The following is a 14,808-nucleotide window of genomic DNA, read 5'->3' on the forward strand; positions in this document are numbered from 1 at the left end:
AAGTGATTTGGACCATTGGAAACAAATTGGCGGCCATTTGAAAAAAATAGGGCTTTCTTCATCGATTTTTCGACTTCGTCGGCCAAGTAAAAATATTATAGTTGGTGGATCGGAATAAAAGTGGTACAACTCTTAGACAATTTAGTTAGCTTCGTCGGAAACAAAGAATCATGCCAATCGATTCAGTAGATTTGAAGTTACCATACAGCGCATAAAAAAGTGATTTCGAGAGAAACGCGTTTGAAGTTTTGACTACATGTAAATGCAATATTATGCAACGTACGTTCAATCCGTTAATCCGGGTCCATAAACTAGTCCTTCCTCTTCCTCATAGAGGGCGTTCTGCTCGATCTGGGCCATCCTGCACTGTTCCAGAGCCGCTCGTACGGCCGGTGACAAGCGGTTTTCGGCCGCTTGAATCCGGTGGTCGTCCGAATGCTTGGCGAACTGCGTCGAATAGAGTCCCAGGGTGACGTCCATCGTTGTCATGGTCTTCAGAATTGCTGAATAGCCTTCGTTGAAGCTGCTCACTGCCAGGAAAGTCGCAATCTCAACAGTCTTCGTACCAGAATGCAAATGCTTGGGGGCTAACTTCCAAACACACGCGTTCAAACTTTCATTTGAATTTTGTGTCTTTCCTTCCAAGCACCGGTAGAATAACACGTCCTCCGAAAGAAAAAAAACCGGTGCGTGAAAAAGGCCGATTTCGGGCAGGTGCATTTTGTTTGTTCAACCGCGAATAGCAAACATTTCCGTTTCGCATTCGGAAAAAGCGTTTCAGGGGTGGATTCTAAACACTTTTATGGATCCAAAAATACAATTTAGAAGAAGATCTATTTTTTGAGCGAAAAGATAGTAAACCTCCCCTTAATCGCTTCGGCTGTGGAGCCAAGTGACACAGCCAGACCCAAACTTCCATATGTATTACTGACTACTTCCCTTGGTGCTCGCACTCCTATCGTGGGATTCAGGCACAGGGAGAAGCATTCTTTTACACGTCAGATTGCCTTGCCGTGTCATGAAATGCCGCTGGGACAGTGTTTGTCTTTTACAGTGTCTGTATAGTTCGATCCAATGTACCTTCAGACATGCATGCATAACCTAAGCAACACTGCATCGAACGAAGGCAGGCACTGTAAAATACAGACGCTGCCCTACTGAATCTGCTTTTTGTTTTGGAAGCTACTAACGGTTATTAACGTAGATTTTGAAACACTTCATAGAATCCAGCCATCTAATAGATGAATCTTGCATTTTATCGCACAGTGACGCTACACTAAAGTGTTATCTAAGTGCACACATTTTCTTCCGCGTTATTATTTAATATAATGGTTGCCCACTTCACGAGACACACAGTATCCGTACGCTGAAGCGCCAAAGAAACTGTCTTAGGCACACTTATTCAAATACAGATATATGTAAACAGGCAGGATACGGAACTGCGGTCAACAACGCACATATAAGACAAGAAATGTCTGGCGCAGTTGTTAGATCGGTTACTGCTGCTGGAATGGCAGGTTATCAAGATTTGAGTGAGTTTGAGCGTGGTGTTATAGTCGGCGCACGAGCGATGGGACACAGCATCTCCGAGATAGCGATGAAGTGGGGATTTTCCCGTCCGAACATTTCACGAATGTACCGTGAATATCACGAATCCGATAAAACATCAAATCTCTGACATCGCTGCGGCAGGGAAAAGATCCTGCAGGAACGAGACCAACGACGACTGAAGAGAATCGGTCAACGCGACAGAAGGGCAACGCTTCCGCAGATTGCTGCAGATTTCAATGCTGGGTCATCAACATGTGTCAGCATTCGAAACTTTCAACGAAATATCACTGATACGGACTTTCGGAGCCGAAGGCCCACTCGTGTACCCATGATGCCTGCACGACACAAAGCTTTACGCCTCGCCTGGGCGCGTCAACACCGACACTGGACTGTAGCTGACTGGAAACACGTTGCCTGGTCGGGCGAGTCTCGTTTCAAATTGTATCGGTCGGATGGACGTGTATGGGTATGGAGACAATCGCATGTACCCATGGACCCTGCATGTCAGCAGGGGCTGTTGAAACTAGTGGAGGCTCGATAATGGTGTAGGGCGTGTATAGTTGAAGTGATGTGGGACGCCTGATACGTCTAGATACGACTGTGACAGGTGACACGTACGTAAGCATCCTGTCTGATTACCTGCAAACATTCATGTCCATTGTGCATTCCGACGGACTTGGGGAATTGCAGCAGGACTATGCGAAAACCTACACGTCAAGAATTGCTACAGAGTGGCTCGAGAAGCACACTTCTGAGTTTAAACACTTCCTCTGCTCACCATACTCCCCAGACATGAACATTATTGAGCATATCTGGGATGTTTTGCAAAGTGCTGTTCAGGAGATATCTCCGCCCCCTCGTACTTGTGGACAGGCCCTACACAATATTAGGCAGGAGGCTCTTCAGTATTATATATAAAATTTTGTCTGTCGCTTTGAGGACTGCAAAACCTTGAGTAGCAATCAAGTCTGCTTTAAACACTTCGACCTACTGGAGCCTGTGTGTCAGAGATGCTGCTTTTTTATCCATAAGTCCTCAAGCAATCTCAAAAGATTGCTGGTAACAGTGAATGCACGAATTCATTGCTTGCTTCACGATGTACACACTATGTTTATCGCAGATTCTCGGAGTAAAAAGGCGGAGTAGCTACAAAGCGCACGCGCGAATCTAACTCTACACTTCACAGTTTTGTTCAGAGATGAAGCTGATCTTCTATTACGTCTAACCGCAGATCTCCTTCAGGTCTAGTTCTCGTACCTCTCATGTGCTGTCCGAGTTATCCGATTTTTCTCAGCGTCATAAGTTGATAGCATACGTGAAGTCGTTTAGTACGAATTGTAAGTGATCATTGAAATATGGTATGCCCTTGCTGTAAACACCCACCATTTTAGGACGTATAAAAGAGTTTCCAGTGACAGGAAACGAAACACAACTTGCACTAAATAATGGAGCCACCAATCATCCCGCTCTCTCTGTGCTTTGCAAGGCAACAATGTACAACATTAGGGTAGCTGTGAACTTCAAATGGTTCAAATGGCTCTGAGCACTATGGGACTTAACATCTGTGGTCATAAGTCCCCTAGAACTTAGAACTACTTAAACCTAACTAACCTAAGGACAGCACACACATCCATGCCCGAGGCAGGATTCGAACCTGCGACCGTAGCAGTCGCGCGGTTCCGGACTGAGCGCCTAGAACCGCTAGACCACCGCGGCCGGAGTAGCTGTGAACTACCGAAAAAAATAACACAATAGAGTGTATCAACAGGACATGTGGCCTCTAATTTAAAAAGTCACCATGATCTCTTCATTAGCAAAAGATTAGGCATTAGTCTCCTATTCGGATCTCCAGGAGGGGGATACGCCGAGGGGGAGTTAATCATGAGAAAGCGAAGGAGTAACAAACAATAGGATAGCGTTTTATGCATCGGAGCATGGGATTTCAGAAGTTTGAACGTGGTAGGAAACTAGAGAACCTGAAAGGGGAAATGAAAATGCGCAGTCTAGATGTAGTATGTCAAAAAAGTGAAATGGAAAGAAGACAAGTATTTCTGGTCAGATGAATACAAGGCTATCATAACAGCAGCATACGGTGGTGTAACAGGAGTAGGATTCGTTATGAATAGGAAAGTAGGTCAGGGAGTGAGCTACTGTGGACAGTTCAGTGATACGGTTCTTCTCATCAGAATCGACAGTAAACCAGCGTCAGCAGCGACAGTTCAGGTATACATGCTGACGTCGTAAGCAGAAGATGAAGGGAGACAGTATATGAGGACACTGAACCAGCAGTTCAGTATGTAAAACCAGATGAAAATCTAATGATCAGAGAAGACTGGAAAGCGGTTGTAAGCAAAGGAATAGGATAAAGGATTACGGGAGAATATGGGGAAATCTATTTGACATGTACGTACGTGGGCAAAGCCACGAGTAGAAAGCTTACGCGAAATCCCTCGATGATTTCAACCATCTACTTCTACAACTACATGTAGATACGTATTCCGCAGTCAGCCGTATGATGCGTGTCGGACGGTACCTTGTACTGCTACTAGTCATTTCCTTTCTTGTTCCACTCGCAAATAGGAAGAGGGAAAAATGACTATCTATATGGCTCTGTACGAGTCCTAATCTCTCTTATCTTCTTGGTCCTTACGCGAAATATGCTTTGGTGGCAGTAGAATGTTATGCAGTCAGCCTCAAACGCCAGTCATCTAAATTTTCTCAATATCGCTCCTCGAAAAGAACTTCGCCCTCCTCCAGTGATTCCTGTTTGAGTTCCCGAAGCATCTCCATAATAGTTCCGTGTTGTTCAAACCTACCGGTAACAAATCTAGCAGCCCGCCTCTGAACTGCTTCGATGTCTTCCTTTAATCCGACGTTGTGCGGATCCCAATGGTTCGCACTATTGTCCTATATGCGATCTCCTTTACAAGAGAACCACAGGTTCCTAAAATTCTCCCAGTGATCCGAAATCGACCAGTCGCCTTCCATATCACAATCCTTACATGCTCATTCCATTTCACATTGCTTTGCAATGTTATGCGCAGATATTTAATGGACGTGACTGTGTCAAACAGCACACTACTAATTCCGTAGTCGAACAATATGGGTTTGTTTTCCTTACCCATAGCCGGCCGGTGTGGCCGAGCGGTTCTAGGTGCCTCAGTCTGGAACCGCGTGACCGCTAAGGTCGCAAGTTCGAATCCTGCCTTGGGCATGGATGTGTGTGCTGTCCTTAGGTTAGTTAGGTTTAAGTAGTTCTAATTTCTAGGGGACTGATGACCACAGATGTTAAGTCCCATAGTGCTCAGAGCCATTTGAACCTTACTCATCTGCATTAACTTACAGTTTCGGTATGGAAAAAAAAAATGCTGGATGGGAACTTCCAGCCTCCTGTTGGGGTGGGGGTGATGACCTGGAGAGAGAAAGGAGAAGGAGAGATGGAGAGAGAAGGGGAAGGGAGAGATGGACAGAGAGGCGAGGAAGGAGGAAATGGAATAGTAGAAGTTGGGAATAAATGCATACCAAGTTTTTTTTTTAAGCGCGGATAGCACGACGGGGCGGAGCTAGTATTACTTATTCCGACGTGACTTCTATAGCCATACCATTGAGAGATAATTAACGAGAGCAACTCTTAGTCAATTCACGTCATTTAAACTGAATGTGTGGATTCCTGAGATGAATGTGTAACCATCGGATGACGCCGAAGATAATGAAATATATCTGACAATCGAAACATTGACTGAAACTTCCTGCTAGATGACAACTATTAGCTAAAACGAGACCCGTGCATGTATCATTGCCTTTCGTGGGCCTTGCTCTTACCGACTGAGCTACCCACGAATGACGCACGGCGTGCCTCCACAGATTCTGTGAAATAAGGAAAATAGTAAAGAACTTCTGGCAAGATTTAAGCTGTGGGAGGGTAAAGGGGGAGGGGGGGGGGAGGGAAGGGATGGGGCAGACTGAGTCGTACCTTGGTTAGATTAGTCGTTAAGAACATTCCCTGCAAAAGATAGGCTTTCCGGTCCGTGTTCTGGTCTGGTACAAAGAACTAATTCAACAGTGTGATTCGAAACAGCACACATTTCGTTGCAGAGTGAAAGATTATCCTTTTCCGTAGATGCAGTACCCTATGTGCTTTCGCACAAATGATTATTCTGTAAATAAAACACCGGTTCCAAAATTCTATTTCTCGCGCAAGAGCACTCTGGAAGACACTCAGAGATTCACTTGTTAGTCGGCTTAAAATTCCTGACGAGAGTTTCCAGTGTCCGCCAGTGACATCAGAATCAGACTGATATAAAAAAGCTAGTATACCTGAATGTTGCGATATCTTAGTTCATTAACCTCTGCAATGTGCTTGCATCCGGAAGCATTTTCGCGCCGAAGACGAATCGCGATTTCCTCCGCGCCTCGCGCAAACGTGTGGCCTGGTCTCTGGCAGTGCCATCTTTCGAACATCGCGAATGGTGACTTCGACAGCCGTCAGATGGCTCTGCTGCGGGCGCCTACGCTGAAACCGAGCTGGCAGCGCGCGCCGTAGCGATAGGACCGCCGCACCCTTTGATCACAGTGGCTTGTTCGCATCTCGTTGGAGACTTCACATCTAGTGAATTTGGGATACACTCTTATTTTACAGCGAACCGCGTCGTGTTCAGTAAACGCAGAGGAAGATGATACTCATCTTGACTAGGGCTTCAGATAAAGTATCGATACATTAATATTCGTTCCAAAAAATATATCGAAATGTATCAAACGTACTCATCTTCCCGATATATCGATAACGAAAGAGTTATATCGGTTACCGATCTTTTTAATTTATATGCTTTTTTTAACAATTTTCGGTAAATATTTGAAACAATTCTTTTGAAATTGTAGTAGAACATAGTTTTACTTTCACTGTGTGAAGGAGTCTTCCTACCTTCTGAGCTTTCATTACGTCCAATCTTTCTCTTTTATATCAAACAAGTATACATGACATAAAGAAAAAGACCGATTGCACTGGGCAGCGGTGGTGTGAATGGAGTAACAAGACAACCCATATGAAGAAATAGCACACGAGTTGCGTTAAGAATTGTTATTTCTTCACATCGGCATTCTTCAAAGATAGTTGCTGAAAATGACGAACAAAAATCTAAATGACAAGATTGGCCTTTGCGTTGGACGGAGATGTGTGAGGGGAAATGCTGACGCAATCGTCGCTCGTTTCTACCAACCGAAACAGAAACGTTTAACTTTAGCACGCAATTTTGACACCATAACTGTTAGGTCGATGGCCGGCCGGGGTGGCCGTGCGGTTCTAGGCACTACAGTCTGGGACCGCGCGACCGCTACGGTCGCAGGTTCGAATCCTGCCTCGGGCATGGGTGTGCGTGATGTCCTTAGGTTAGTTAGGTTTAAGTAGTTCTAAGTTCTAGGGGACTGATGACCTCCGAAGTTAAGTCTCATAGTGCTCAGAGCCATTTGAACAATTTTTTTTGTTAGGTCGATGTCGTTTTCAGAAATGAAAAAAATAGGCAGACAAATCCGATATGCGACGAAACCGAACGACAGACCCATAGGACACTTTTCAAATGGTTCAAATGGCTCTGAGCACTATGGTACTCAACATCTGAGGTCATCAGTCCCCTAGAACTTAGAACTAATTAAGCCTAACTAACCTAAGGACATCACACACATCCATGCCCGAGGCAGGATTCGAACCTGCGACCGTAGCGGTCGCGCGGTTCCGGACTGTAGCACCTAGAACCGCACGGCCACAGCGGCCGGCGGACAGTTTTCATTGTGCCACTTACCTGCACTTACCGTAACAGCAAAGTGGTTATCGCCAAGCGTGAACGTGCATCGTTATCCTCACAATTCTTGCTCTAAAAGGGGTAAGCAGGTTGCTAGGTTGTTGATGTACAGAATATCTAACAATAAATCGATATTTAAATATACAGCTCTAAAACTGACAGTATATTTACGATGTGCAACCGATATTTTTGTTGGCTGATACGTCGATTTTTTTCCGCCGATAAACCATTTATCGATAATTTTTTCGATATATCGGGCCCCATGATGATATTTATTTTAAATAGCAATGTATCGGTTTACCGCTATTTTTTAACAATATCAACAATACTAATGTGTACATTTCATCTACTTCTACAACTTGGACATACGGTGACACGTGTTGGTTGTTGCACTCTTTAGTTACTGTGTTCTAGTAGTCAAGGTCATTTAAAGAGCTGAATGCATTCAGTCGTGTTCTTGAGGGAAATATTGTAGTCCTCCTCTAACACCTAGAGGACTGGGATGAGTTCCGCGAGCCGGTCGGGGTGGCCGAGCGGTTCTAGGCGCTACGGTCTGGAACTGCGAGACTGCTACGGTCGCAGGTTCGAATCCTGCCTCGGGCATGGATGTGTGTGATGTCCTTAGGTTAGTTAGATTTAAGTAGTTCGAAGTTCTAGGGGACTGATGACCTCAGAAGTTAAGTTCCGTAGTGCTCAGAGCCATTTGAGCCATTTTTGAGTTCCGCGGTTATAACTTTACAGGAGACGTGCTTCATTATCATCGTCACACTCGCCCTTAATAGACCCCAGCGACTTTCCCTCTTGGTTGTTCTCTCCATCGTCAGACTAATTAGGCTTGAGCGTGTTGACACATCATCCAACAAAGTGTTCCAGCTCCTTACAACAAAAATTTCAGCTACTCACTTCGCTCTCCTGATTCTACACTGTTTTCTTTTTGGAAAAGTACGACAAGTGATTATAAGGCTGAGACCTAAAACAGTCGCTACAAATATTTCCATTGTTTAAGTTAGAACAAAGAGGGTAGAATGTACCGGATGGTTGTAACAAAAGTGCAGTTACTCACGAAGGTGCAGTGACGGCTGTAATTATCGTATGGCAGCGAAACTTGTTAGATACGCTAATGCATTATTACGAAATCGATTTACGCTGGAAAAATTTGTTTCCAGTTTTGGCCACCAAGTACAAATCTGGCGCTGTACAGCATTTTGATGGTGAAAGTGTTATGATTTGGGCAACCTTCTGCGCGAAAAGTAAATCACACTTTGCTTGGCTGAGCATTAGAAACATTGCAAGAGACAAAATTGATTGGAGTGTATGAGAACATAGGGGACGAAAATCTAATATTTCAACAAGATAATACATCTGTCCATGTTTCTGCTACAACTAAAAAGTGCTTTGAAGATAATACGTTGCTGCCTTGCCCTGGCCTGCACGCAGCCTGGGTTTGAACCACGTGGCAAATCTTTGGGACATACTTGGACGGCGTCTTTATCGATTGGAAGGCAATTTCAGGTGAAACCTTCCCGTCTCCTCTATATCTCTTTTTGTTATTGATAACCTTCCCTTTTACAATAAACTATGAAACCTTTCCTTAGGATTTCTATCTCTTGCTTAATAATAACAAATGAAATCTTCCCTTTGAAATTTATTCTCTTTCTCTATCTTCGCATACAATTTTAATTGCTGCTTATTAAAAGTGATTTTCTGATTATTTCGACGAAACATAGAATGTGTCGTCGTCGTGGCCCTCAGTCGTTATCTGCAATAACCCAAAACTGTTCCTTACCTTTTTTACTGTTACTGGATCGCCATCTGACTGCTACATCGAACTGCGACATGAATATACTTACTCTGGTTTATTATATTCTATAAACTGCTGGTGAGCTGTCATAATAAGTGGCTGTATTTATTACCAAAGCTGACGTTATTCTTTAACAGCAAAGCTGACGTTATTGTTTAATTAATGTGACTGAAGTTACGTAACTCATAGTTAAACTTTTTCTTGATAGCAATAAAATTTTGCAAAGTTTTACGTTGATGGTTTTTGGGATGGATTATAATTAGAAATGCAATATTGCTGGCAAAAGTTAATTATATTCTGAATGAAATGATTTTACAAACGTTCAAATGGGACCTACTTTTTACAATAATCGTACAACTAGCAATGCGCAAACATACCTTCAGTAATCTTGAGTTTCTCAAAAAATTAATTCAATAATATTAGTTCCTCTTATTATAATAGTTAGCTGATGTCTCTGTACATCCGTTTATAATCTCTTGTAAATCATAGCTAGTGGCTGACAGGCACACCGCTCCTCTTAACCTCTCGCTTCAGACCTGCTACCGACTCGCTTCACATCTCGCTTACTACTGACTTCCTACGAACGCTAAAGTGCGGTCTCTCCTGCCAACCATGCTTTCTGGTGCAGACAATCCCTGCTACCATTTCAAAATGTATCAATGCGCGATCTTTCCCGCTCTTTTCTTAAAATGTATCCTTACGCGGTTTCTCCCGCCCTTTTTAAAATTATTCCTACTTAATCCTATTAATAAAACATAAACATCTTTCATAAATTGTGGTTTGACAATAGAAATATACACGTCTTACACAGGTCGTATGTGAAAAGAGCGACACGAGAAGAATAGTCCACAATTTCACTGCAGGAACTACGAACCCTAAGAAAATCTATGCCGAAGAGAATGTTTGAGGTAATTAGGAAGAACGGAGATTGGGCAAAGTACTAACAATGCAATAACACAACAGGACACTGAGTGCCTTTATACCAGTTTCCATTAATGGAGTGCAAACGCCTTTTATAATTGCGTAGTCTTCCGCAGCCAGAGTCAGTCGACATAAAAGTTTTCTGGGTATGGTACCGCGTCATAATGTATAAAACTACTGCTGCTGGAGAAAAAGCAATGTTTCGGCCACGGTTGCAGCGACCTTCTTCTGGGTCTAATCAAGATCCAGAAGAAGGCCGCTGTAGACTTTTATGTTACTCGTATTATGAAAGAAACTATGTGATTCCGTCATGATTGCTTATGTCTTATACGTATCTACTTCTTTCATAATGACTTGCCGTTACCGTTACTTTTGACGAGTCACAGAAGCCCAAGATTTTAAAAATAGCAATAGTATATTACTATAATATTAAAACATCCATATAAATGAAAAGGAAATGTTAGTTTGTTCAGAATTGTGTATCACCGAAAATTCTTCACCAGTTCCTTTGCAATTTTGACGCAGCGTTGTACCTACTAGAGCGCCATGAAGTATATAAATAAGCAATATATACATACATAACAAATTAAAACGTAATATATATACACTCATCAAGGCGGTCCAGAACGTATATAAAAACATACATGTATTAGAATGCAACGTCGTGTCAAAATTTCAGAGGAATCTGTAAAGAACTTTCAGAGATTTACTATTTTCTGCAAACGAAAATTTACATATAAATAAAAATGTAAATATTCGTTTGTTCAAAATATTAACTCTCCAAATGTTCTTCACAGAAAGCTTCGAAATTTTGACACATCGTTGCATTCAAATATGTGCATGTGTTTATATACCAATTTTCTTAATATAGATACAAATAAATATGTAATATATAAAGGGGATATATATATATATATATATATATATATATATATATATATATATATATATATATATAAATTCGACACACGTATGCGTCAAACATGGTATACTACTTTCGTAGGATACCTGCCCTTAAACTGATTTCCATTACTGTATCTGACGAAGTCCTGCTTGTTCTATAAATTAGGACGAAATCTGTGATGACAAGCAGGTGCGCTGTCCTTGTGAGAGGAGAGCTCCACGGCTCCTCGTGGGTATTTATTGAACAAAACTGTTTTTCGAGAATGATTGGAGAGCTTGTCACAAAAGTGATAAATCTTGTTCTTTAACTTATTTGAGCAAGGCGTAGTACCGATGAAGAAATGTATGTCGGAAAAAATAACTGGACTGAATTTTAAGTCGTAGCGACAAATCAAATCTTAATCACACTTTTCTCCGTGTTAACTGCCTTTTCTCGAAATGAACCTTCTATTTACAATGACGAGAAGGAAAACCGTGATACTAGCCTTGTCTGCAGTATAAGGAGCTGCTTCTGTCAGCCGGCTGGGGTGGCCGAGCGGTTCTAGGCGCTACAGTCTGGAACCGCGTGACCGCTACGGTCGCAGGTTGGAATCCTGCCTCGGGCATGGGTGTGTGTGATGTCGTTAGGTTAGTTAGGTTTAAGTAGTTCTAAGTTCTAGGGGACTGATGACCTGAGAAGTTAAGTCGCATAGTGCTCAGAGCCGTTTTTTGGCTTCTGTCACGGCTGCGATGGGATGGCGCCGCCAGAAGTGACCGACGGCGCACGGTGGGAGATGTTTCCAGAATGAGATTTTCACTCTGCAGCGGAGTGTTCGCTGATATGAAACTTCCTGGCAGATTAAAACTGTGTACCGGACCGAGACTCGAACTCGGGACCTAAGTGTTGGGCATCAGTCAAGGTACCGCTCACGTCGTCATGACAGGGCATCTGAAGTTCCAGAAAACCTGTGATCATTGGTTTCGCACAGCATGACGGTGGATCAGAAGCTGACGTCGCTGCAGCGCCTAGAGCGCCAAGATAACAGAAAGATGAACTTTCTTAGAATGTAGGTGAAAATGACTGAAAGGATTCCCTCATTTTATATTTTCGCATAGCTGCAGTTTTCAGAATTGTGTTCACAATCTCACAGCTATTTGAAATATTTCTGTTGTGCCGTGCCTACTGGTCGAATATGGGGTGCATAGGAAACCTGCTTCTCGGATCGTTAGACAAGTATTCAAGCAAATTGTATTAATGAAGTTCATTACAAAAGGAAATGATTACAGTACTTAACTTTGTGAGATACAGACGTGTCGCGAGCCAAGGGCGACAGACAAACATAAGCAAACTCTTCAGTGTATACAAATCGTAATACAAGTGAAATAATACACTTCCTAAGAGCGTTCGTAGGACGGCTTCTCTTCAACTCGGCGGAGCGGCGCTTATGTTCTCTTCGCCTCGAGACCGCCGCTATCTCGGGTGTCGTCGTAGAGAGGAGTCGGTCAGCGTATTACTGGCTGACGTCTTCACAGCCCTCTCTGCTGTGATATTTTTGACCGTCGTGCCGGCCCTTACTGTAGGCCGGAACAATTAATAATGATGGTTGTGAATGTTCGTTGATCTCGTAGTTCCTGCAACAACTGCGTTGCACAGGTGTTTTTGAACAGATGATGTTTTTATCTGAACTGAAAATGTAGTAAGCATCGATGTATATATTACAAAACTGTCTGTTTCTGGTCACGCTCAGTCGTTAAACGGAAAAGAAATAAAAGAGAAAGCACACGTTTCAAGTACTCATGGGACTTAACACATGCTCTAATCACCTTCTCCTCCCCCCGTCCGTGTCATCCTCCTCCCACCCTCTCTTTCTCCGTGTCCTCCTTCTTCCCCCCCACCCCCGCCCCCCACCCGATGTCCATCTTCTCCTCATCCTCTGCACGTCCACTTCTCCTACCCCAACCCCTCCATCTCCTCCTACCGCCTCTCTCTGGTTATCACCTCCGACCCCGCTTCTTTATCGATCTTCTCTTCTCCCCTCTCTCTACACTTGAGCCATGTTTATTGTTATTACAAATTCAGATTCTCTACTAGCTTCCTAATCATAAGCGCCGGCCAATGTGGCAGAGCGGTTCTAGCCTCTTCAGTCTGGAACCGCGCGACCGCTACGGTCGCAGGTTCGAATCCTGCCTCGGGCATGGATGTGTGTGATGTCCTTAGGTAAGTTAGGTTTAAGTTGTTCTAAGTTCTAGGGGACTGATGACCACTGATATTAAGTGCCATAATGCTCAGATCCATATGAACCATTTAATCATAAACCGAAAAGCCATAAACAGAACTTCTCTGTTTACTAACAACGATTGACTGTACGCACCGGTATGCCATATTGGTACCTCTGACGAAGAAAAAAAAATCGGAACTCCAAATTTTGAGAAGTGATACGATATAACTTCTGCGGTTGAAGCGATATGAAACAAATGCTACTTTCACACTTCTAAAATTCTACGAAAAGTGTTAAAATAACGTTTAAAGAGATCTAAATTTCAAAAACTTCCCCCAGAACTTCACAGTATTGGAAACTACTTTTTTACAAATCAAGCAATATATATATATATATTCCAATTCTTGAAGTTCCGGGGGAAGTTTTTGAAATTTAGATCTCTTAAAACGGTATTTTAACACTTTTCTATATAAAGGGGATATATATAAAATACTTTCAGAGATTTACTATTTTCTAGAAACGAACTTTTACATATAAATAAAAATTTAAATGTTCGTTTGTTCAGAATATTAACTCTCCAAATGTTCTTCACAGAAGATTCGAAATTTTGGCATATTTGCATTCAAATATGTGCATATGTTTATATGCCAGTTTTCTTAATGTATACAAGACATTAATAAATATATATACATATATATATCCCCTTGTATACATTAAGAAAACTGGCATATAAACACATGCACATATTTGAATGCAAATATGTGTCAAAATTTCGAATCCTTCTGTGAAGAACATTTGGAGGGTTAATATTCTGAACAAACGATCATTTACATTTTTATTTATATGTAAAAGTTCGTTTGTAGAAAATAGTAAATCTTTGAAACTACCTAACCGATTCCTATGAAATTTTGACACGACGGTCCATTTTAATACAAGTTTGTTTTCATATATGTTCTGGAACGCCATGAGGTGTGTGTATATACTACGTTTTAATTTGTTATGTATGTATATATTGCATATGTATATACCTTATGGCGCTCCACCAGGTACACAAAAATGCAACGCCTTGTCAAAATTGCAAAGGAATCGGTGAAGAACTTTCGGTGATACACAATTCTGAAGAAACTAACATTTCCTTTTTATTTATTTGAATGTTTTAATATTATAGTAATGTGTTCTTGCTTTTTTTTTAAATCTTGGACATCTGTGAGTAATCAAAAGTAACGGTAACGGCAAGTTACATTTGAAGGGAGGAGTTTGCAAGTAACAAAGTGTGATCCCCCGTCCCTGGAACCGCACCAGCTCTGACAGGATCGCTCTCCTCTCGTGTTGCAGGGCGTGCTGGTGCAGGAGGTGGACGAGGGCCAGCCGTGTCTCGAGTGCCAGGAGAAGTGCCCCGGCTTCACGCCGCACGTCTGGCGGTGAGTACGAGCTCGAGCACCAGTCCTAGCCTGTCTGTTTGTTTTGTCTGTCTGTCTGTATGCGGGCCCGGCACTGTCCCTGGCCGGCCTGCAGCCGCCGCTGGACACCTGGCGGGCCGCAGCGGAAGCGACGCTCGCCTCCCCGTCTGACGGCGCTCCTGCACATTCGGCGCAAAGCGATCCGTTGTCTACCGAGCTGACGCTACTTCGTACGATGT

At 42.8% G+C, this 14,808-nt stretch overlaps 1 protein-coding gene across 1 annotated transcript in view; it reads left to right on the top strand.

Moving 5' to 3' along the window:
• LOC126419451 (uncharacterized) overlaps positions 1 to 14,808 on the top strand; it is a 1,200,562-nt gene that overhangs the window by 372,197 nt on the left and 813,557 nt on the right. Inside the window, exon 3 of the mRNA XM_050086638.1 lies at positions 14,505 to 14,590. Within this exon, the coding sequence (XP_049942595.1) occupies positions 14,505 to 14,590 (86 nt within the window). The remainder of the gene's footprint in view (positions 1 to 14,504; positions 14,591 to 14,808) is intronic.

The sequence above is a fragment of the Schistocerca serialis genome, chromosome 9 (genome assembly GCF_023864345.2).
Source record: "Schistocerca serialis cubense isolate TAMUIC-IGC-003099 chromosome 9, iqSchSeri2.2, whole genome shotgun sequence".
Lineage (NCBI taxonomy): Eukaryota > Metazoa > Arthropoda > Insecta > Orthoptera > Acrididae > Schistocerca > Schistocerca serialis.